The sequence below is a fragment of the Urtica dioica genome, chromosome 2 (genome assembly GCF_054948205.1).
Source record: "Urtica dioica subsp. dioica isolate 48M chromosome 2, U.dioica_male_clone48M_v1_H2, whole genome shotgun sequence".
Classification (NCBI taxonomy): Eukaryota; Viridiplantae; Streptophyta; class Magnoliopsida; order Rosales; family Urticaceae; genus Urtica; species Urtica dioica.
The window spans coordinates 50,792,352-50,818,340 of record NC_142757.1 but is presented as its reverse complement, the minus strand read 5'-3'; the positions used below and the strand labels follow the sequence as shown (position 1 = coordinate 50,818,340).

The window sequence follows — 25,989 nt, the reverse complement described above, 5'->3', positions numbered from 1 at the left end:
TTGTGTCATTTTGGTCCTCACTTTTATTGCAGAGCATTTTACTTGAAAATCGCCATTATATTTCAGTGTCATTGTCCGAGAGCAAGTAACTTTTATTATCTGTGAAAGGTTTAGGCGCAATTTATTATTGTAGGGGTCAATTAATTTCCTTGGGTCGCAATTGGTCCGGCTCAATTAGGTTTTCGTTAAAAAACAAAGAAGCCCGTTTGATGTGGGGTTAGCATAATAGAGAAGTCCAAGACGAGAAGAAGGCATAGATGATGCGACCTTAGAGCAGGAAAAAGTCAAAGAACAAGTCCAATCAAGTCAAAGGAAGTGATGACTTAGCCCACGAAAAGACAAAGACGTGGAGGGCGAATGGGCGAGCTGGAGAAGCAACGGTTATTTACGCGTTGTCATTTTTTAAGATTTGATTTTAAAATTATCTTTTTTTTTTGTTCGATAAATATCGCTTAATAACACATCAAATGTTCGTTACTTTTTCATATCTCTCTAGCATACTATTCTCAGCACACAAAAGCAATTCAATAAACACTTATTCTACTATTTTCGTTCTTTCTTTTTGTCTGAAGTTTTGAGTATCTTCGAACACTAGTTCGAGGCCCATAGTAAAAGTAATAAATCGATTTTTCGTTATTTGTTTGACTCAATTTAACTTATTTTTTATTTTTAACATTTTGTTTGATTTTAGTCTATTTTATATGGTCTTTCAAGTATTGGTGAGTGTCATATATGATTTGGATTTATTAATTAAGATTTTATTTGGCCAATGAATTTTATAGTTTGAAGAAAAAAATACGCATTTTCTGCTCCACCAAAAATGGACAAAAAATTCCAGATTTATTATAAACACGTACAATCCGTTCTCGGCCGAGATGGGAAGTTTTTGAGGTTCGAGCTCTCGCTGAGATGCTCACCAAGATCGTCAATTCATATGTGCTCGCCTTCATGTACGACTGCGTCCCGATCTTCGCACAACTTCTTGATAAAAAAAAACAGGGATGAAATCTGATTCCCGTCCGATGGTTACTTGGAATTGACATTCGCAACGACACCACAATTCTAATCAAATCACAACACAAACACGAATACGAAAACGATTCCGAATCACCAACAAATCAATGGGTGCGACATTTTCAATTTAAGTCTTTTTTCCTTTCTTTTCTACCTCGCCTCTTCGTGAGCTGGATGATGAGGCGATTCTCATCCTCGTTCCAGCACAAATCTCCGGCGAGTTTGCAAATCGACACATCAGAGCTTCTGTTCTTGGCCTCCAATCACCGCCATGATGATGTGAAAGACAATGGTGAGTTTAGGGTATTCTGTTTTGGTATTTTGGTTTCCGAAATGTTGAAGTGGATTGTTGAAAATGGGTTTGAATATTTTGTTTTTGACGTATTAGGAATTTTGAAAATGTTATTTGCTATAATTGGCAAAAAGTTTAATTAAACTAGGCTTTTAGCCCCGCCCTTGTTTTAAATTATTTATTACTTCATTCTTTAATTTCAATAGGTAATAGTTATACGTAGATCTAATTTTTGAAGCCTTTGACAAGGACATCTTAATTTGAGAGTAGATCGTTAAAAACTCCCAATAGAACCACAATAATGGAACAAAATGAATTTACTTACAGAGCAGTATAAGGAAAAGAATAATGAGTAAATATGCACATACAAAAACCAAGCTAAATAGTAATACAAAATTTAAACAGAAACTTTTTTTTCCTCCTCTACACATCAAAATTTACATCACTCCCACAATTTACACTAAGCATGTGTTTTTAATTGGTGACTAACTATAGGCCACATACCTTATAGGCCTTGATGAGTCTCTCTTGTATATAAAGTTTGTGCTTTTTTTTTCCTTTCTTTTTCTATTTTCCTTCTCTTTTCGCCGCAAGCAAACTTCCATGGAATAGAAGCGACGAGCCCTCTTGACAACGGTGTATTGACATGAGCGTTCTTGGTGAATTATAACTACCGAACCCGGTTCAAGGCAATTTTACACCCACTCTAGTGAATTTACTTTTCGTGGGCGTTAATCAATCCCAGTTGTCCTCATCGTCTTCATCATCGTCGCTTCCGGCCAATGACTGCGCCGAATTTGAATTTACGCACATATCAATCAGAGGAATGAAAGAGAACAAGATATATGATATATACAGTTATTTATATGCAATTCCGAGAGAGAGAGAGAGAGAGTTACCTGACGAATCGCATTTGCTTTCTCCAATATGGCAGCGACCCTCAAGTTGGTTTTATTAAAGGTGGGACCCATACTGGGCCTTGTCGCCGTAGTAGGCTTCAAATTGAAGGACTGAAATGTAACAGGGAAACAAAAATAGGGCAGCAATTAATAAACATGAAATGACTTTAGACAAACTCAAAAAATAAAAAATAAAGAAGTCTAACCTTTGTCCGTATCTGTTCAAGCAATGAGTCTCTTTCATCTACCTTTGGTCCAAGCTGAGGCCGAACACGTTCTGCGACCTTCCTTAGCTGCGGGGATTTCATAAAGAAAGAGGTTATGTTATAAGATGCTATAATCGAACCTCGGATGGTGAATAATGTTTTTTTCTAAAGAAACTATCCAATCACGAATACATATATACCTTGCTTGTCCCGTGAGCATTCACCTCGTCAATCAGGGGATTCCTGGGACGAGGGATCTTGGGCGCCGGGTTTCCGTTTTCCTTTTGAGATTCGGTTTCCGATACCGCGCCGAACTTGTTTGACGACCATCGGTTAGCTCCGATCGGCATCACCAAACCAAGGGGAGGCTGTTCATCCACCGCAAGTGAACTTCCTTGTTCTCCGTTCGGGTGTTTTGTGGCATCCAAACCCGTTTCCGGTTCTGGTTGGCTCGCAAGCTCGTTCGTCTCTTCTGGAACATCGTGGTTTCGCGTGGCTGCGCAATTGGTTGTTTGTGGCTGTGAGGACGAACTTGGCTCGGACTCCACAGCTTCTTCTTCCTCATGCCTCTCGCTAGAAATTGTTGGCGGCGATACAAACGGGTTGTGTTGACTAGCCTCCGCTGGCTCGGGAACGTGACGGGGTCTCTCATCTTCTCCAATAGCAAGAGAGAAGACTGGATTCTCAGGCTGCTGAGTAGCGGTATGAGATACCGGTAAATCGGCTTCAGCTTTCTCATCTGCCCTCAGTGGCTGCATTAAGCCCCGATTACCTTCAAGGGGTGTGCTCTGAAAGCTTCCCATTCCCATTCCCATTAAGACTGGATTCTCAAGGTGCTGTGTTGCGGTATGAAATACCGGTAATTCGGCTTCAACTTTCTCATCTGCCCTCAATGGCTGCATTGCTGGAAAGAAGCCCCGAATACCTTGAAGAGGTGTACTCTGAAAGTTTCCCATTCCCATTCCCATTCCCATTCCCGGCCCCGCCCCGAGTCCCATCCTCCATTGCATAGGGGGTAGGGGTGGCAATGGTGGCATCTCCACGAGATCAACTTGAGCTGCTTCGGGGACCAAGACAACATTAGGAGCCACGTGTTCAAATGGATTCGATGCTTGATTCGTGCTTTTAACTTCATGACCAGCTGATTCTGATGAGAATTCCAGCACTGAGGATTGATCGGGCTCGTCCTCTTTCTGAAATGCAGTTTTCTCACCTATGTAATTATTACTTATGTCTATATTCTTAGACGCGGCGCTGGATGAGTCCACACTCGCTTCATCTGCTTCTAAACGGTATGAATCAAGTTGACCGGCTCGTACTTGATGTGGACTTGCTTCTTCTATCACTGGGCACTCAGGTAACTCCAGTGAATCTTCTGGGTCTGCCTGGTGAGAGGTAGGCACGGACATGACATCTTCCCTATTGATGAAATGATCCGACAGTACAGACTCTGGCTTCTGATTTCTAGCTTCCAACGATGTCGAGGTTTCGACGCTGTCAATGACAGGAAAACTGTTCTGGGGGTTTTCAGCCAGCAATGAATCTTCGTTGCCATCACAAGTTCCCGGGCTATGTCTGTAAGAAGCTGATATACTCGAGGTCAAGCCCGAATCTGCTTCTCGAGATGTTTCTGATTCCACATCACACTCTGGAGAAACCCGCTCAACAAATTCTGCTTCTTTCCGATGGGGAGCCACAGTGCTAATAAGAGGTTCTGCCAAACTCCTGGTCTCCGGCGGAGAACAAGCATCTGAAGGCAAAGAGATATCATGGCTTGTAGATGAGCCTGTCTCCTCGAAATCTTCTACCCCCGAACCTTCACTATTCGGACTCTCTTTGGAAAGTAGGATACTTGCTTCCTCTAAAACAGGTTTATCATGAGGTACATCTACAGTAAAATCTGTGTAATGTGCCTCCTTTTTGCCAGTGGACTGTGGAGAATCCCCTCGATAAAGATCTTCTGGCGTGTCTTTCTCTTCAGCAACCAACGTGGGAGAGGCGTTATCTGTATGGACTTCCACAAGTGAAACAATATCCTCAACACCAGCAGCGGGCTTTTCAGGCTCCAAAATATCTAAGCGATCACGAGAAACAGAAAAATAAGGAATAGAAGTTCCTGAGTTTGCCCAAGGTGAGGAACATAGCTCCTCCTGAGAGATACCATGTGGCTCGTCCTCATCAGAGCCCGAACCTTTCTCTGACTCTTTGAGCTCCTCTTTGATTTTGCATTCTTCATTTTCAATAGCTGGTTCTGAAACTTTTGGATCTTCAGCTTCTGATTCATCTGCGAGATGTCTTCCTGAAGTCTTCGTAATATCTTCACTAATCTGAGAAGAAATCTGAGGCTCAGCACAAACTGCATCAACAAGGTTCACCTCATTTTCAGCGGTATTTCGTACCCTCAAATCAGGTACAATATACTCAGCGGGCGTTCCACCTGTTTCAGGACCCTCCAGCGAACCTGCCTCGACTGAACTTGCTGCAGAGAATCCATGCTGCTGTATAGAATGCAAATCATCAACAATTCCACTTCCAGAGGCTTCTCTAGAAGCATGAATGTTCTCTTCCTTGCCGCTTGTATCACTAGATACACCAAGCTTGCCAGGCACAGCTCCAAGAGATTCTGTAGTTTCAGAGGGCCCATTGGAGGAATCTTCCACAATTTCCGATCCACGAATTTCACCAGAAGGGAATATAGCTCCTGATCCAGAACCAACTTGTGTTTTCTCGACCAGGCTGCTCGGAGAATCAGAGTAAGAAAAGCTCGATCGGTTTCTCTTATATGAATTATTACCGTCGTCTGATGTAGAACAGTTTCCAACTGATTGAGAATCTGAATGCTGAGTTCGGTGCTCAGTTGGTTCTTCATTCGCCTCAGAATCTGTTCCGCGATTTATGTCTTTCAAGAAACGGGTGGTGCTATTCGGTCTGTACTCATTGTCCGTTTCTATTTCTGACTCCATACTGGCTGCAGCATCCAAGTAATTATCAACCTCACTGGTCAAATCATCAGACTCATACCCATTGGCAATCCCTTTACGCTTTTCTTCGCCGTAGATCCTCACTTCTCTCTCAACTTGCATCTCATGAAGGCTAGAAGATCTTTCAGAGGTCTCATCATTACCAGACGTGTCAGTCATCTTGATAATTTCTGCATCACCCACATCATCACCATAACCGTTGGTCGATGGTTTTGACGCGTTCTCGTGGATATTTGGTGATGAACAAGCACTTTCACTCCTAAGTGACTTTTCACCAGGACTTACTGTACTGATATCAAGTATTCTAACTCCAGGTTCACTCGTATACTCTGGTGTAAATGATACAGGAACAATAGAATTCTCACAAGCAAGTTCACGCTCCTCTGGAGTCTCCACAAACCTCTCCATGTAACTTTTCCCTGCTCCGTTGTCAGATCCATTCACATGCCTTCTTTTCAACTTCACTAGACGTGCAGGGTCACTGTGACCGTTCTCAATGCGTTCCTCCAGGAACAATTGTTCCAATCTGAAAAAGAAAAAAAAACACACACACACGCACACGTTATCAAACCATGTTAAAAGTTACATGCTAGAGCCACAAAAGCATTATTTCAAATCAGGATCCAAATAAAAGTTCCCTCACCTTGTATGCGATGCTGGTGCAGCATCTGGTGTGGTTTCTACGTTCCTCCACCGCGCTCCTTTCTTCTGCTTAAAGTTAGGGAAAAATTACTTCAGTCATACGATCAAATCAACAGTAATAATCTATCCGTGGGCGCCCACTAAAGAGAACACTAAAAGGGAGAGTAAATGGTAAATAGATGCAGATAGCTGATAAGACATTTAACATGCCATATTTCAACGTGTCACACTTACAGCATCTATTGGCACGTAAAATGTTGGAACATGTACCATATGACAATTTCCCCCGTGTATCATATAAATAACCCCACCATGGTGATTACTGAGTCGTTTTAATCATCTTAGACTAAAAACTCTGACTTAAGCTAATAATTACTTTGGTTTTTGGAACCTAAGCAAGATCAAGATTAAACATTGGATTAAAGTCAGTGTATGCAGTGGAAATTAGCATTAGCCTAAATCACTTTAGACTTGAAATTTAAATGCTTTCCTGGACAAGGGCATATCCATACAAATCGTCTGAAATAGAAATAATACGCAGAGTGTACTTTTAAGTTCCTTCAATAGGTGGGGTGGGGCTAATATGATTTTGAAAATCGTGTTTATTGCTTGCAATGAAGTAGAATACCTTGAATCTGCGATTTTTCTTTTCACGAGGAATCTCTACATTTTCTTTTCCTGAAGCTGCTGCTTCTATTTTGAAGAATGATGGATCAGTATAACGTTTCAAACATGCTCCAGCTCCCGCAACGTCAAACCTAAGAAAGCCAATCATATTCTTTTCAACTCCAAGTTGAAATATAACCTATCTTTTATCTGGCCGTACATAAAATGATTCAAGAAATAACAGCAAGGTGATCATACTTGTCAAGAAGAAATAGGCGTGGGGGACCGCGACTTTCTTCATATGAGTCCATTACAAAACGAGGTAAGTCTCCACGAGCAACGAGATTCTGTTCGGACCGCAAATTGGGATGCCATTCAACACCTATAGTCAAATAACTTGTCAACTAGATAAAAGATAGTTCTCTGTACATTACAACCGTTCAAATACTCCAATTTTAATTCAACGAATACTTTCAGTGGAATCAAAGCACAAACGCAATCAAAAGATTGCATAGTTCTATCATCCAATCCAATTTATAGTGAAAGCATGATTGGTGTGAGAGAAAAATATGTGAACCTTATTATGTAGGATGCTTAGAGATATGATCGATTGGATTTGGGAAAAAAAATAAAGTGTTTAACACGTATTCACTAATATCTATGATTATTGGATTTTCTAGAGTACAGCTACAGTTATTAAGTTGATATGAAGAATTGTAATCAGATACTCCATGGAAATTTTATAGGCTTTTACCAGCCAGGATTACTGGGATAACATCTAATTGCATAACCGTCTAGGAAAATTTACATACCAGGCCAATACAAGCAGAAATGAGCCAAGAAAACACTGCGTGGCTATGATAGTGATTTATAAGGCTCAAGCATACATACATAGATAGAATATGAATCAAGTTATCCAACCTGAATTGTAGTGAAACAAGGACTGGTTTGTTTGGGACAAAAGCGCCTTCTCGATTGGAGGAAACTCTGCTTCTAATTGTTGAACACGAGCTATCAGACCATGACCTCTAGCTGATGTTGCCAGTACTTCTTCATGCAAGTCATGGAATATTTCGGCAGCAAACCTACAGAAACACCACAACAATGTATAAAATAATAATAATAATAATAAACTCCTATCAGGATAGCAATATTCAATGCAGAACGCACATAACAGCACAAAAATCAATGTTAATGAGCAAGTGAATGGCTCCGAAATTGATGTTAACATTAAAGGGAAACAGCTTTTTCTTGAATTAGTAGGTGATTGGTTTCAATTTCCATATAGCATACATGAGAAGACAACAAGTTAAGCAAAAAAAAAAAAAAGTAAAGAACCTAATGTTCTAGAAAGCCCGGAAAAACGATGATTTCGTAACTACATTATGAAGGAAGAGAACAATCTACTGTTACTGATAAGCAAAAAAACGAAGTTCATTTCATATTCCAAATGTGACACATCTGATACGTAAATTTCACAATTTTCAACTTGGCACGGAAAATTTGTAAAAATGACAGTCAAAGCATGCAAGAATTGCCTCTAAATTTACTCTCAACTGACAGGAACACAGATCAAATTGAAGCCTTAACATTAACTAAATAAGGAAGCTAATTTGGAAAAGCCAATTCAGGACTAAATTGAAAAAAGTTACAGTCTTTGGCACAAGTCCACATTTGGCAGATCCTCAAAACATTCAAATCCAACACAATTCACAATTCTGCTAACCAAATACCGAACTCAATAGTCAATTATCACTCGAAAACTCCGAAATTCCTTGACGAACAACTAATTCGGACGCATTTAAATCAAGAACCTAAAAGTTATCAAACAAGAGAGGTGTAGAGACTCACTCGGCGAGATCGCCGAGCTGCCGAAGAACTCCGACGAGGCCGGCCATGGCGACGCCTTCCAGGAGCGCCTCGGGATCATCCTTATCGGCGGCTCTGTAAAGCTCCGGATCGGCCAATCCATACTCGCTCCTCACTCTGTACCTCGTCAACGGCATGGTTTCTCTCTCCTAAGATTCAGAGAGAGAGAAGAGGAGATTCCGAAACCCTAAGAAGCTCAATTCTGAGGAAATGAACAGAGATATCGTTTTCTGTGTTCTTCGACTAACTCTCACATCGGAAATAAATGAGAATTTGAAGAAAAAAGAAGAAGAAGAAGAAATAAGAGGAGAGAGAAACTGAATAAATGCAACGGTGGTGTTGGTGGTGATGATGGTGGTGGTCACACACATACATACGTGATGAGAGAATGTGACACTAAATATTTAATTTTATATCTATTTTTACTTTCTATTACTAAATTATAAATTTTTCTAACATCCCAGCAATTATTTTGCATTATGATGACGAACAATTCACCACCTTTTACTTGGATTTGCCTTGAAAAGTATATTTATATTTTTCTTGAAATTCAGTGCATCTCTCTCTCTCTCTGCTAGCATACAAGACACAAAATGTTATGGTATAACTTTTTTTTTTTAAATATGTATATTAAAATTCTCAGGTGTCTAAAATTTAAGTAGATCTTTTAACGTAAGAATTTTGTCATTTGGTACGTGTTGTTTCTTACGAAATTATATTTTAGTTATTGGATTACAATTTTCATATCGTTTTCAAATATTACTTCTTGTTCTTTTTATAAAGTATTTTAAAACATATTATAGAGTTTTAACATTTTAGGACATGCTCAAAATACAAATATGACATAATTACTGATCCACAAGGACCACATCACATAGTTCTACATTACAAAATAAATAAATACATAAATGTATAATAATTAACCTAATACGAGATGAGTAACTAGGGCTGAAACTGGATCGGTTCGGTTCGATTTCTTACATTTTTTATATCCGAATCCGAATATTTGGTTTTTAAAAATTCGGTTCAATATCCGGTCCAGTTTAGTCTAAAACCGAAATTCGATTATCCAAATATTCGGTTATCCGGTTTCTTAAATCCAATATCCAGTCCAGTATCCGTTTTTCAAAATTCGGTTATCCGATTCTTTAAATTTTAGATCCAGTTTTATATCCGGTTTAAACAAACCGGCTATCCAGTTTTTATAATACATATCTAGTTCTAAAATTATTACAATGATTTAAATACGAGTACAAAACGAGTCATATAAAGCTCTAAAATAATAATCCATAGTCTAAAAAATAAAAAATAAAAGTTAGATAAAAAATGTTGTGAAGTTTTTTTTTTTTCAAAATCATGGTCTAGGTGGTTGTGAAATGTTTAATTATTTTTAATTTAATTTTTTAAATAAAAAAATTCGGTTATATAACCGATATTCAAATTTGTCTAAAATCAAATCCGATATCCGGTCCAGTTTTTGAAACCGGATCGGTTATCCGAATCCGAATTTCGATTATCTGACGTGACTCCAGATTTCGGTTCGGTTTGAATATCGATTTTATCCGATTTTCGGTTCAGTTTTGTACAACCCTACGAGTAACCATAAAAACAAAAGTTAGAAGCGTTTTAAAGCAGTGTGATCTGATCGGCGTAGATCGTGCCACTTATGATGGGGTTCGTCGTATTGGATCACAGTCTTTGCGCCGCTGCGAATTCATATTGGGTGTAATCTCCTGCATCCAAAAGCACCACAAGTTTCAGAGCTTCATCAAATCACGACCATGTATGAGAAACGTGGTTTGTAATATACGAATTGTAGTGGAAATCCATGAAACTTGCCTTATAAATTACTCCTTGTGGTAGGCCAAAAAATAAATGTGACAAAAATTTAGCTTCACGTGAATCATTCTAGTTTTTGGAAGCATATGGTTGTTTTTTTATGAATTATATGGTCACATTCCTTTGTTCTATTCTCAACACTGGTACTTTGATATATATGAAGATAATAATAAAATAATTTTTTTTTTCATACTAGTATTACTTGGATGGTAAAAGTGTAAAGAATGTATTCTAGTGATTTGTTAAATTGGGGGTTAATTTAATAATTAACAAAAAATTGAAAGGGATGATTATGATAGATTTGAAAATTATACGACAATTAATATATTTCCTTAATAAAAGGAGTTGACATTTATTGTATTTAATTAAAAAATATTATTACCTTTTTTAGTTGGAAATAAACGTTATTTACTGAGATGTGCTATTTCAAAACATGATATTGTTTAATTAGAAGTGTTATTCCAAAGGGACGAGGAGAATTATTGGTGTCGGGTGGGTTCTCAACAAACATATGGAATTTTCAATAAAAGTTTTTGGTTTTTTTGTTGTTGAGTTTGTTGGAACGTGGTTAATAAATTTTATTTATTATCATGTGGATGGCTGATTTGTGGCAACAAGTTGAGTGGGTTCCACTCATCGGAATTGAATAATTCCAAGTGATACGAATTCCTCGTAACGGGGACTATAAAATCGAATATTTGTTTGCCAAAATCGGACCTAAGATGAATGAGAAATTGATGCTCAAAGTAGGCTAAAGAAACACAATTGTTGTTGTGTTGTGGAAGTGAAAACCAAGAGTCCCACATTGGTTGGGGATGTGTGTTGTGGTAGTGTTTATATACTATCCTCTCTCTTTAGTGGTCAAGCAAGTGCAAGAGAGGAGAGTGTGGGTGGGTTATCTCTTAACCCCTCGCGCGCGCGCACACACACGCGCGCCGCCGCCGCCGCCGCCGAGCCGAGCCGAGCCGGGCTCGGGCTCGGGCTCGGGTTTCGGGAATTGTCAATTCCTCATGTTGCGCGTTATGGTTGGGAATTAAACATGAAACCGTGCGTTATGGCCGTGCATCAATGCGCCATGAAGGCTGTTGGAGGATTAACGTCGTGCGTTGGCATGTAACCGCGTGTTAATGGCCTCATTAGGGGCATTAAACTCCTTTAAGGCTGGGCGTTTTGCTGGGTGGTTCAAATTCGGATGCCTTGGCCTATATAAAGGGTCCGAAGCTCTCATTCAGGAGACCTCGAAAATTCCAGATATTCCCCACTGTTCCCGATTCTCTCCCGTTCCCAGAAATTTTTCTTTGTCTTGGTGATAGTATTCTCGCAGGTTCTAGTTCGCCGAGAGAGTCAAGTGGTTGGTGCTCAACTTACCTCTGAAGTCGTTATATCCTGGGAGGCTTTCGCTCACGATTTCCAGCACCTGTGGGAGAGCGATAAAAAGCTTCAAGGAGACCGTCTAACGGGCCTCGACTTTTCGACCTATTTTTGTTTTTCCGGTTCTTAGTATAAAGGTGTAACCGGGTTTTTTGTAATTTATTTTACGTGTACTTTTCATGCATGCAATTTGTCTTTTATTTACGTCAATATCACTATAATATTGCTAACAATCTTGAAGCTTTTTAATCGAGAAGACAGGTTGCGTGGAGAAAGGGAAATAATTATTTTCTTTAATATTCTGGGTTTTTCCAGACTTGTTTCGGATTTATTTTCGGATTTGTTTGAAGATATCTGACGTGTGATTTTCTTTTGTAGAAAATATGACTAATGTGAACGACAACGACTCGACGAACATGAATCTTGGAGGGAACGTTGGAGACAACCCCTCCGTGGTGAACACCCCGCCAACCCTTATCAACATCGGCCAAATCCCTGTGACCTTGGGACAAAGCTCGATGGCGGCTACGGCCGGGAACGGACCCGCGGGTCTTGTTCAACCTATGGCGGGTTTGGGCCTTGATGGTTCAAACGTGGGCGTGGCTCGAGGGCCTCCCACGGTGATGCCGGCCGAGAGGCCTGGGAAGTTTGACGGACTCAACTTCAAAAGGTGGCAACAAAAGATGGTTTTCTTTTTGACAACCATCGGACTTGCACGGTTTTTAACCGAAGATCCTCCAGCCACTCCTCGAGAGGGTGAAGCCGACCCACAAGTGCTTCGGGCCTATATGGGGTGGAACGAATCCGACTATCTTTGTCGAAACCACGTGTTGAATTGTCTCGCCGACTCTTTATACAACGTGTATAGCTCTAAAGTATCTTCTAAAGAGCTATGGGATTCGTTGGATCACAAGTACAAAACCGAGGATGCGGGCTCAAAGAAGTATATTGTGGGTCGTTTCCTTGAGTACAAGATGGTGGACACAAAGACCGTTGTGAGTCAAGTCCAAGAGCTTCAACTCATTTTCCATGAGATTCAAGCCGAGGGAATGACCATTAGCGAGTCTTTCCAAGTTGCCTCCGTGATAGAGAAGTTACCACCTGGGTGGAAGGAGTTCAAGAACTACCTTAAGCACAAGCGAAAGGAGATGAGTCTTGAGGACTTGGTTGTTCGCCTCCGAATCGAAGAAGACAACCGAGGATCCGATAGGAGACTTAGAACCGTCTCCGAGCGAGCTAACGTCGTCGAACATGGCGAGAACTCGAAGGGGAAGAAGCCCGCCCACAAGCTTGGAGTCAAGAGTGGGACGTTCAAGAAGAAGGGCCAACAAAAGATTGTTGGTAAATGCTACAATTGCAACAAAGTCGGTCACCGAGCTGTCGATTGTAGAAAGCCGAAGAAGAACAAGGAGGCCAATGTTTTGGAGGATGATAATGACCTCCTCGTTGTTGTGGTCTCCGAGGTCAACATGGTTGACTCTAACCCGAAGGAGTGGTGGCTGGACACTGGAGCAACCCGCCACATCTGCACTGATAAGAATTCATTCTCCACCCTCGAGCTACCTGGAGATGGAGAGAGGTTGTTTATGGGCAATTCTGCCACCTCTGAAGTCAAGGGGGAAGGTGAAGTCTTCTTGAAGATGACATCTGGGAAGGAATTGAAGCTCACCAAGGTGCTCTACGTGCCTGATATGAGGAAGAATCTGATTTCTGGGACTGTGTTAGATAACCATGGGTTTAGGATGGTTTTAGAATCTCAAAAGCTTGTATTGTCTAAGAATGGCATGTATGTGGGCAAGGGCTATGTCAAGAATGGCATGGTCAAAATGAATGTAATGGCCATCAAGGCAAAAGATATTAATAAAGCTTCTTCTTCCTCGTATATGATTGTGTCGTCTAATTTATGGCATGGTAGACTAGGTCATGTGAATTATGACATACTGAGAAAATTGATTAATTTGGAGTGTATTCCAAAGTTTAATATTGACTCAAATCATAAATGTGAAATTTGTGTTGAAGCAAAATTAACAAGAACATCATTTCATAGTATTGAAAGAAGTAATGAACCTCTCGATTTAATCCATACCGATTTATGTGATTTAAAGTTCATGCCCACGAGAGGTGGTAATAAATATTTTGTGACTTTTATTGACGATTGTACAAAATATTGTTACGTATATTTGCTTAAAAGCAAAGATGAAGCAATTGAGAAATTTGTTGTATACAAATTGGAAGTTGAGAATCAACTTAATAAGAAGATTAAGAAAGTGCGAAGTGACCGAGGAGGTGAATATGTTGAACCATTTGGTGCTTTTTGTGCACAACATGGAATTATTCACGAAGTCACTCCACCTTATTCTCCCCAATCAAACGGCGTGGCCGAACGTAAGAATCGCACTCTCAAGGAGATGATGAATGCGATGTTGTTAAGTTTTGGGTTACCCCAAGAAATGTGGGGGGAAGCGATCTTGTCTGCAAATTATCTTCTGAACAAGATACCCCGAAAGAATGAGGATAAGTCTCCGTCTGAGCTATTTATAGGAAAGAAACCTTCCTATAAATATTTGCGAATGTGGGGGTGCTTGGCCAAAGTAATGGCTCCCGCTCCTAAGAAAATGAAGATATGACCAAAAACTGTAGATTGTATCTTCATTGGATATGCACAACATAGTAATGCATATAGATTCCTTGTGTATGACTCGAAAAACCCCGATATACACAATGATTCGATTATGGAATCTAAAAATGCTTCGTTCTTTGAACATGTATTTCCTTATAAGTCTAAGGAAGATGAACCAAATTCATCAAACCATTCTCTTGAGGATATTGAGGAAATAACTCAAGATAATGATGAAGAGTCCGAAGAAGAGATAGAGTCTGAGGGACTTAGACGAAGTAAGCGAGCAAGGGTCGAAAAATCATTTGGTTCTGATTATTTCACCTATATGTTGGAGGGTCCACCTCTAAATTATAAAGAGGCCGTGAATTTTGTTGAGGGTCACTTATGGAAAGAAGCCATAAGAAGTGAAATAGACTCAATCATGCAAAACCACACTTGGGAGTTGGTTGACCTTCCTCCTGGAAGTAAAACACTTGGATCTAGGTGGATCTTTACGAGGAAGATGAAAGTCGATGGCTCAATTGATAAATACAAAGCACGACTGGTAATCAAAGGGTATAAACAACAAGAGGGTGTTGATTACTTTGATACTTATTCTCCCGTGACGAGAATAACTTCTATTAGATTGATAATTGCCATTGCTGCATTACGCAATCTTGAAATTCATCAAATGGATGTAAAAACAGCCTTTCTTAATGGGGATCTCGAAGAAGAGATCTATATGAATCAACCTGAGGGTTGTATTGCACCTGGACAAGAAAAGAAAGTCTGTAAACTTGTCAAGTCGCTTTATGGCCTTAAACAAGCCCCAAAGCAATGGCATGAGAAATTTGACAACGTCATGATGTCAAATGGATTTAAGATCAACGAGTGTGACAAATGTGTGTACATTAAAACCACTGAACATGGGTATGTGATTCTGTGTTTATATGTAGATGACATGCTCATAATGGGGAGTAATGATCATATGGTACAATCCACAAAAGATATATTGAACTCAAGGTTCGATATGAAAGATCTGGGAATTGCTGATGTAATTCTGGGGATCAAAATTACCCGAACACCCAATGGGATTGTACTGGATCAAACACACTACGTTGATAAAATTCTAGACAAGTTTGGAAATAACGATTCTGGAGTCTCGAGAACTCCCATAGACATTAGTCAACACTTGTCTAAGAATAAAGGTGAAAGCATCTCTCAAATTGAATATGCTAGAGTGATAGGCAGTCTCATGTACTTGATGAGTTGCACGAGACCGGATTTAGCCTACACCGTGAGTAGACTAGCTCGTTATACGAGTAATCCAAGTGCTGAACACTGGAAAGCAATCGTAAGAGTATTGAGATATCTACGATTCACTCGTGATTATGGTCTACACTATACGAGATATCCCGAGGTAATTGAAGGTTACACTGATGCAAGTTGGATATCTGATATTCAAGATTCAAAAGCCACGAGTGGTTATGTATTCACTCTGGGAGGTGCAGCCATATCTTGGAAATCCTCCAAACAAACTGTGATAACGAGATCCACGATGGAATCTGAGTTTGTTGCATTGGATAAATGTGGGGAAGAAGCCGAATGGCTAAGGAACTTTGTGGAGGATATTCCTAATTGGACAAAACCGATGCCTGCAATATGTGTATATTGTGATAACCAATCTGCTATTGGTAGGGCACATAGTGTGATGTATAATGGTAAGTCTAGACATATCCGTCGACGACATAATACCATTAGACAACTTCTCTCATCTGGAATCATTAGTATTGACTATATTAGGTCCAAAGAGAACATTGCGGATCCGCTAACCAAATGGTTAAATAGGGACCAAGTAGAGAAGACAACCAAAGGAATGGGGCTAAAGCCCATGGCAAATAAAGCCAAGGCAAAGGAAACCCAACCATGATGACTGGAGATCCCAAGATCTTGGTTCAAAGGGACAACCTAATTGTCAATGGCTTTATGAGGTCACTGTGGGGGAAAACCCCTAATCCTATTCCTAAATATTAAATAGTGACTCCCGTACGAGGTTAAGCTTAGAGCTTTTAATGATTCTGTGAAATCAGATCGTTGAGATTCCGAACGAGTAATGCGGGATTACTCTTAATAAAAGAATCACCTATGTGAGAGAGAAGTGGGGCCACTTCAAAGGAGAATTAATTGGGCTTAATTCTTTAGAAACTCTTGCAGAACCAGGCTGATGTTCAGGGCCAAAATGAACATAACCATGAGAACAGAACCTGTGTCAGGGAAATATCAGTGGGGGATATGTTTATCGTTTATACAAAACGACTAACAGTTCAAGGACAACGTGTCTACTGAGTAGTCAGTAAATATGGCATATCTTACCAAGGGAAGGTTCAAAGGCTTTGCCTACCTATCCTATACTGGTATTGACCGTAGAATCTATCACCACATCGAGTCGTGTCTTTATAATTGTCGTCTCAATTTCATTCATGTGGGGGATTGTTGGAATGTGGTTAATAAATTTTATTTATTATCATGTGGATGGCTGATTTGTGGCAACAAGTTGAGTGGGTTCCACTCATCGGAATTGAATAATTCCAAGTGATACGGATTCCTCGTAACGAGGGCTATAAAATCGAATATTTGTTTGCCAAAATCGGACCTAAGATGAATGAGAAATTGATGCTCAAAGTAGGCTAAAGAAACACAATTGTTGTTGTGTTGTGGAAGTGAAAACCAAGAGTCCCACATTGGTTGGGGATGTGTGTTGTGGTAGTGTTTATATACTATCCTCTCTCTTTAGTGGTCAAGCAAGTGCAAGAGAGGAGAGTGTGGGTGGGTTATCTCTTAACCCCTTGCGCGCGCACACACACACGCGCGCCGCCGCCGCCGAGCCGAGCCGGGCCGGGCTCGGGCTCGGGTTTCGGGTTTCGGGAATTGTCAATTCCTCATGTTGCGCGTTATGGTTGGGAATTAAACATGAAACCGTGCGTTATGGCCGTGCATCAATGCGCCATGAAGGCTGTTGGAGGATTAACGTCGTGCGTTGGCATGTAACCGCGTGTTAATGGCCTCATTAGGGGCATTAAACTCCTTTAAGGCTGGGCGTTTTGCTGGGTGGTTCAAATTCGGATGCCTTGGCCTATATAAAGGGTCCGAAGCTCTCATTCAGGAGACCTCGAAAATTCCAGATATTCCCCACTGTTCCCGATTCTCTCCCGTTCCCAGAAATTTTTCTTTGTCTTGGTGATAGTATTCTCCCAGGTTCTAGTTCGCCGAGAGAGTCAAGTGGTTGGTGCTCAACTTACCTCTGAAGTCGTTGTATCCTGGGAGGCTTTCGCTCACGATTTCCAGCACCTGTGGGAGAGCGATAAAAAGCTTCAAGGAGACCGTCTAACGGGCCTCGACTTTTCGACCTATTTTTGTTTTTCCGGTTCTTAGTATAAAGGTGTAACCGGGTTTTTTGTAATTTATTTTACGTGTACTTTTCATGCATGCAATTTGTCTTTTATTTACGTCAATATCACTATAATATTGCTAACAGAGTTTACTTTTAACAATTTTTTAAGATAATTTGATATTTTTAATTAAATAACGGGTAAATTATACTCAAAAGTACAACAGGGTCGGCGCAATACAATCGGAGATCTTAGGCAAAATTTAAGAATTAAGTCTTCTAAAAAAAAATTACATTTATAAAGAAATGAACTAATATTTACGTGTTCGATCAAATTATGGACCCTTAATATTATGAAATGTGTCTTTTTTAACGTTTATTATTTTTTAAAATTTTGAGATTTAGGCATGAGTCTGAATTGTGAAAGGCAAGGATCACTTCTGAAGTACATGCACTTATTTTTTTTAAAGCGACCAAACATCAAATTCTTTACGACAATGAAAGCTAAGACATCATATTTTTAAGTCGTTTGATTTTTATTGAGTTTATTTTCAACAATTGTAACTCAATAGTCCACCCAATTCTCATCGCTATAAAAGCTTCATCTGAGCTATCTTTTTCTTTTCTTTACCTTCCTCTGAGCTATCTGATAATGTTGTTTTTGACTCTTGTCACATTGCCTTGGATTTATTTTGAAATGAAATACTATTTTCATTAAATAAATAAATAAATAAAAACATGTATTTATTGTATTGTTTTGTATGTATGGGTGATCGACCGTGGATATTGATTTCCACATTTCCCAAAAAGAGAAGTTCCTCCAAACGAGGACACTGATTTTGTTATTGTGGTCACTAGACATTTATAGTTACTTCTCGGTTCTGGGGTAATGATGTAGGCCCTTTCACAAGCAATATAATTTTAAGGAAGAATATGAGATAGATCTTTCTGAAACGTGGTGTTTATAATTATATTGTTTGAGACACTTAAAAATAATAATTATATTGTTTGATTTTGATGTCAATCATGTTTATTTACCGAGTATTATTCAATTGATCATATATTCTGTAAATGTTGATAAAAGAAAATCAACCTTGCCATGTAAATTTAACTATTCAAAAAATTTCAAATACCAAAATTAGATCAGCCACATTTTCGGGCTTTCAATAATGTGAGACAAAAGTCTATCTTAGTTAATTATAATACTATTAAGTAGCTGGATTAAATTATATACAAGCTCCTTAATTTAAGAAATATCATTTTTTAAGTTATTCATTTATCTTATTACCCATGTTGTAAGTTTGCAAATTTCTAAATTGAGAAATGGCATCAGAATTTTAAAATTTTGGGAGTCATTTAATATATTTAGTATATATCTTTACTAAAAAGTTTGTCATGATCTCCATTATAATTATTTACCATTAGGTAATTTAGAATGTACATAATCATATACACTTACCATTAAAAATGGCTTGTGTATTGTTTATTAGTTATTACTATGGTTGGTATGAATGAATAGGGATGGCAACAGGTACGGGTAAAGCCGGGTACACCTATTCCGTTACCCGTACCCGTTATAATTTTTTACCCGTTACCCGGACCCATTTACCCGGATTTTGAGACGGGCCGGGTAACGGGGATACCCGCCGGATAAGCGGGTTAAAAATATTGGACCCGTTACCCGTTTACCCGGTTTAAAAAAGGGTAGCGGATCGGGTAGACCCGCTTACCCGTTTATAAAATAAAAATCCATCAACAATAGAAAGTTTAAAAATAATAAAATTGAGGTGAAAAATATCAAAGTGCTACTACAATATAAAGAAAATTAAAATTCAAAATAAATAAATAAAAAATACAAAAAAAAGTCTTCATTGCAAATTGATCATCTTCATTGTAAATTTGGTCATCTTCATTGCAACATATAAAAATTTATTATCTTTTTAAATATTTAAAAGTTAACGGGTCGGGTCCCGGGTAACCGGGTACGGGATAACTATTCCGTTACCCGTACCCGGATCCGTTAAAACCTTAACGGGTATTACCCGTTTACTCAAAAAGAACGGGTATTACCCGTCCCGAATAAATCGGGTAACGGGCCGGAACGCGTAACGGGTCAAATTGTCATCCCTACGAATGAAGAACGGACTAATAGCCCTCGAAGTGTGGATCCCACAAGTTTTGAGACATGTATATCACTATGAATGAAAGACAAGGCTACATGATAAGAACGTAATGGTGTGTTATTTACGTGAACATGCCAAAATTAAATTATTAAACGTTATTATAGCGTATAACTTAAAGTTTTTAAGGGCCCTTTAATCATTCGTAGGACCATATTCATTTGAAAACAATAATGTTAATTTCCACATAGCATGGGGTAATTCTAAAAGGGAGTCGAAGGTAAGACAAAACTTGGTTAATTTTTTTGCTTGGATCCAATTGTTAATTAATTTACTTTTTTTTTTAAATAAATATTTATATTTTAACGTCATTAGTAGTTATATATATATATAAATAATAAAGTCAGTAGTAGTTAGTAGTTAGTACATATAGAATTGCTAAAGTATAAGGAGAGCATGGCTCTTTCTTTTTCTTAAAATTTTTCTAGACTTTCAAATATTAGAGTTTTTATTTCCTTTCAAGTTTTCCTTAAAATTTTCTTTTTAAAGTTTCATTTTCATTGAACTAATCATTTTCCATATCAAAATTTGTGTTCCAATCCAAGCCTAGTACGAAGTTCTACGAACAACACTATGGATATCGAAGTTTCACAATTGTTTTGTCCTGTAACATTTGTTCGAATTCTAGAAAAATGTCTATATAACTCCCAAAAAAAAAGTCAAAGCAGAAGCTCGGACATAAAAAATACAAAAGACACTTACTGATCATAAGGTAAGAGCAAAAAATTATACGGAGTTGAAATAAAAATATTAGAGAAGATGATAATTCTAAAGACTAGTCGAGTACATTTAAAAGTGTGGCCACTAACAAAATAATCGTTCGAAAAAACTAACTTTTCTCTCATATCTTATAGTAAATATAAGAAATTAAGGACTTGATCAATTCACACACTAAAAAAAATCACAACTATAACAAACAATACTAACAAGACCAGAAATAGACTTATCTTATTAACACTCACATTGACATATTATGACAAATTAGTATTTTTTTTTTTTTAAAAGAAAATTCAGTTTAGAATGGGAAACGAATTCTTGCTATCTACTTAAAAAAAATTTCTACTGCTATGGTTTACATATATCATCTTATAAGTATGATTATGAGTAACTTAGTAATAATTGCTCATATAATCTCACAATATAGGATTTTAGAGTTAATTAATATTACATATTGCCACTGTGAAGCATATTTTTTCCTTAATGCTTTAATATTATTGTCTTAAAAAAAGTAACTACCCAAGAACTGAAAACCAACTATATATGTCTAGTGGGACCCACATTGGTTCATTATGGTTCAACCGTCATGACCTTGTGCTTCGTGAGTTGTTGCGACGACAACAACAAAATCAGTGTCGTCTTTTGGAATAACTTTCTTCTCTTTGGGAAATGTGAAAATGAATATCACCTACACATATAATAGATGCACATTATTATATACACGTTTTCTTTTTCTTCTTCTTTTAATGAAGCTGGCATTTCATTACAAAATAATTCAAGCCAGAGTGGAATGAGTCAAAAACTAATTAACATTCTCAGGTAGCCCAGCCGGTAATCCATTCCGAAGCTTTGAATCCCAACTCATCTTTTAATTAAATAATAGAAAGATAATTATTATAATTATCTTCAGCGGGCAATTTTTTAAAATCCACTTCATGTTTTTTTGCAAAAGATCACACCATCACAAAAAGGCTTTTTTCAAATTTGTGACCTTTTTTATGCCATTAGTTGGCATCTAAGAAGTGGGTGTCTTTTGAAACATTGCAGGTTAAGAAATTGGAGTTTTGGACAATTGTTCGATATTGTTTTTCCCACAAAAACGTTTCTAAACAATCATAGGTCTCAAAACCTCATACCACATTTTTCACTTAGTTTGTATAGAGTTTTCCAACAAATCCAAAAAAAATTACTCTATATGTCGTATCTCATATGCTCCCCAACAAAACTTCGATAGCTGTGGAAGTTGTAAAATATTCATCAAGTACGTCGGATTGGCTAAGCGACATCGTTGATCAAATTTTAATTTCACACAGTAAAACCGATTTGATTCACCCAACGGCACAATTCGTGGACCAAATCATTAAATACTCTAGGACTCCAACATAAGTTAACTAAACCAAAAACACCAACATGATCTCAATCTTCTTAAACAGAGAAATCGAAATCCAACTTGGACACTGAGAATTTCTCTCTAGGCACTCCATAACTTGTTGATTGTCATCTTTGAACCGAGCCTGATGAACATTGCGAAATTTTGCCAGCAAAACCGCCAAGAGCACACCCGTCAACTGACTTCTCTTAGTTGCTAGCTTTAATGTTAATGTTGTTCCTTAATCAAGTAAGATTTTGTATGGTACAGCAATATATAATCGAATTTAATACAAATCCTAAGACGTAGGGAATAGAAGGGAACGGTTACACCACATATATTGATTTTTTTAATGCAATAATGCCTATGATGATGATGACGATGATGATGATGATTTATATTTATCAAATTTACAAACTCAACTTCCTTGAAATCTCATGAATAACTTATAATTTACAAGGTATCACCTTTTACATTTAAATCAAGTAACCAAGATTTCGTCTTTATGCTTTGTATCTCTCTTTTTGTTCCTTTTTATATTTTCTTTTCCTTTTGTCTTTTTCTTTTCATATGTTAATATAAATTGGGTGCAACCGTAAGTCACATGATTTTTATGATCCCTAAATTTATATCATCTCTAAAATAGATACTGGTTAATGCAATATATATATATATATACATTAAGCTTTACCCAATTGGCAATTTTGACGTTAATCGTTTAGTCACACTCAAAACTAGGTCGATATAAAACTTCAAATAAGAAAATAAATATACGGATGAAGAACAATCTAATAAAGGGAGACCAATTGGGCTAATATGTATAGCCCCTATAAATCAAAGAATTAAATGAAGAGTTCAACGGTATAGATCAAGGATACCTTTAATTCTATAAAGCAAAAGAAAAATATACCACTTTAAAACACATCTAAATAGACAAAACAAAAACATCTCTTATCTTCTTATGTGGACTCACATGAAGCTTTCAAAACATACGAAAAGTCTTTCCAGAGAAAGAAAAGAAATACAGATCTCCCTGTGCATACAAATCAGAAAAAATAAATTAGTTAATTTATTAAAATAAAATGTTGGAAACTGTTACATGTCAATTAATTAGTTAATTAGCCATGAAATCATTTTACAGGTTATATTAATTTTAAAATATAAATATACAATATTATTTTCTCACTCAGGTTTTTTTTTTTTTTTTCTGTACATCTATATGGAAGTTCATATGTTCGCTTGATCAAGTGTTTGTTGAGAAGAATATCACAATGGTTAACTAATTCTAAAATCATATATTGTGAGGTTATATATGCAATTATTACTAAGTTAAGAAAGAATAATAAGCACACATTAGATGATATATGTAAACCATAGCAGTAGAAAAAAATATTCAATTAGATAGCAAGAAATTCGTTTCCAATTCTAAGCCGAATTTTCTTTAAAAAAAAAAATACTAATTTATCATAATATATGAAAATTCTTGTGAGTGTTAATAAGATAGGTCTCTTTCTGGTCTTGTTAATATTGTTTGTTATGGTTGTGTTTTTTTTTTAGGGTGTGAGTTGATCAAGTCCTTAATTTTTTATGTAAGTTTACTAAGGGATGAGAGAAAAGTTAGTGTCTTCGAACGATTATTTTTTTTAGTGATCATGCTTTTTAATGTACTTGGCTGATCCTTAGAATCAGGCACGAAGCCAATAAAAAGCCAGAGAGGGCTATAGCCGCTCCTCAAATTTTGTTTTGTTTGCATTTTTTCCCGTATTTGATTTTATATATATATATATATAGATATATTGTTAGCAATATTACAAAATAATATTTACAGGAAAATAAAAACAGAAGTAAGGAAATAAAATGTAGAACAAAAACCGGAAATAGTAACAAAAACGAAGAAGTCGGCAAGGAAAGAGTCGAGGCTCATTGGACAGCTTCCTTGAAGCTTTTTTATCGCCCTCTTCAGGTGCAGGATTACTTGGGCGACAGCCTCCTAGGATCAAGGTTTGAAATGCCGTTTTCGACGCCGTTTCGAACCTCCCGATTTACGGAAAACCGACACGCCGATGGAAAATCGAATGGAAAAAATGTGAAAAAAGAAAATTGATATGCCGTTTTCAAATACCGTTTTCCATGGAAAACCGACGTGTCGATGAAAAATCGAACGGAAATAATGTTGCAAAATATGTAAAAATATATACATAGATATATTTTTCAAATTTAAACTTGAAAATATATGATATGCAAGTTATAATATTTGTTTATGTATATGTACTTAAATAATTATAAAAAATAACAATTTATACATATAATATTTGTTAAAAAAAAATTGTTTTGTACACAAGCTCAAATAATGGGCTTTTATTTTTTATAACTTGTGACCCTTTTCTTTTTTGGGTATTTATTGGGCTCTTTTTTATTTTGGGTATTAAACCCACTTGGGCTTCTTTTATTTTGACCCACTAGGGCTTTGAATTTGTTCTTCTTCACTTACGTAACAACCACATCCATCTTCTTCTCCACTCCATTGCTGGCCTCCTTCAAACCTCTGCGCCAACAACTGTTGCTTCCTCGGCGATCCGGCGACGTAGTCTCTGCTCAAGCTGCTTCACGCCGGCGTCTTCACCATCTTCAACAACACCCTCTTCCCACCAAATATCTTTTTTTTTTTTTTTCTATTTCTCCGATATTCTCCGATTAAGCGACGAAAATGGTGAGATTTTTAAGCTTCTATACATCGAAATTTATCGGCCGTTTAACTGCGAAACGGTACGTCATTTTCTCGAATATCGAACGGCATTAAATGGCGAAACGAAAAAATAAGTCTTCGTCGGCCGTCAAGGGTCCGGCAGCGACTTCGCCGGCGATTTTCGGTGAATTTCCCCGACATTTAGAACCATGCCCAGGATACAACGATGAACAGGACACGCAAAGGCACCACTTAGTGTATCGACGACGAACTAGAACCTGTGTCAGAAACTATCACCAAGACAAACAAAAGGAAAATATTTCTGGGGAAGAAGGAAGCTCGGGAACAGTGGGAGATTGTGGGTTTTTGTTGTGTTCGAATGAGAGAACTAAGCCTCCTTTTATAGGCCAAGGGAACAGTGGGGTTACGAATTTGAACATGACCAAAACCGCCCAGCCTTAAAGGCTTTTATTTCCATTAACGCTCATAATGAGCTGTTACAAACGCTCTCAAAACCGTCCAGCTTAGTGCACACGGTTACAATTTAATTCTCAAAATACCACAAGAGTTATTTGAGGAATTAAAATTTTCAGAAGTGAAATTTGCAATAAAAAGATAGGACCAAGCCCTAAACCCTAAACATTCCCGAAACCCGAGCCCGGTCCGGCCCGACCCGGCTCGGCGGCACGCGTGTGTGTGTGCGCGCTCGAGGGGTTAAGAGTTAACTCACTCACACTCTCCTCTCTTGCACTTGCTTGACCACTAAAGAAAGAGGAGACTATATATACACTACACAACATACTTACCCAACTCATGTGGGACTCTTGTTTTTCACTTCACTTACACATAACAAATGTGTTCTTTTAGTATACTTTGAGCATCAATTTCTCATTCATTCTAGGTCCGATTTTGGCAAATAAATATTCAATAGCACTTTGGATTATCAAATTCCGATGAGTGGACCCCACTCAAATTGTTGCCACAAATCAACCATTATATTGATATTAAATACCAACTCTACCAACATATATATTTTTTTAATCCTAAAAATTTACAAATCAGCCCCCCTCAACTTTTTATTTCGCATATTAGCCCCCCCCCCTAACTTGAATTTCTAGCTTCGTCCCTGCTTAGAATTATCAGCTTTTCTATTATTTTTAGTTCATCTCCGTATAATTTTTTGCTCTTACCTTATGATCCGTTTTTTGTATTTTTATGTCCGAGCTTCTGCTTTGACTTCTATTTTTTTTCTAGAATTATATTGGAATTTTCCTAGAATTTGAACAAATGTTACAGACATAGTATCCTATAAAACAATTGTGAAACCTCGA

The 25,989-nt window shown here is 37.8% G+C and overlaps 1 protein-coding gene across 2 annotated transcripts; it reads right to left on the bottom strand.

Moving 5' to 3' along the window:
* Positions 1-1,580: 1,580 nt before the first annotated feature.
* Positions 1,581-8,898, bottom strand: LOC149405365 (protein SCAR2-like). Of its 2 annotated transcripts, none has more exons than XM_089607105.1 (9): positions 8,492-8,898; positions 7,562-7,725; positions 6,899-7,022; positions 6,663-6,792; positions 6,036-6,103; positions 2,612-5,918; positions 2,412-2,498; positions 2,206-2,316; positions 1,581-2,092 (listed from the first exon to the last, which is right to left on the bottom strand). In XM_089607105.1, exons 1-9 carry the CDS (start codon positions 8,644-8,646, stop codon positions 2,042-2,044), a joined length of 4,197 nt encoding a protein of 1,398 aa, XP_089463231.1. In that variant the 5' UTR covers positions 8,647-8,898; the 3' UTR covers positions 1,581-2,041. The 2 variants fall into 2 exon arrangements, with proteins under 2 accessions (XP_089463231.1, XP_089463232.1); XM_089607106.1 differs by having other exon boundaries at positions 6,036-6,100.
* Positions 8,899-25,989: the final 17,091 nt, after the last annotated feature.

Coding starts and splice junctions, on each gene's coding strand:
- LOC149405365 (XM_089607105.1), bottom strand. CDS start 8,646: ATGCCGTTGACGAGGTACAGAGTGAGGAGCGAGTATGGATTGGCCGAT. Junction 7,023..7,561: donor CTTGTTTCACTACAATTCAG/GTTGGATAACTT, acceptor ATTTGACTATAG/GTGTTGAATGGCATCCCAAT. Junction 2,499..2,611: donor ATGCTCACGGGACAAGCAAG/GTATATATGTAT, acceptor AAATCCCCGCAG/CTAAGGAAGGTCGCAGAACG.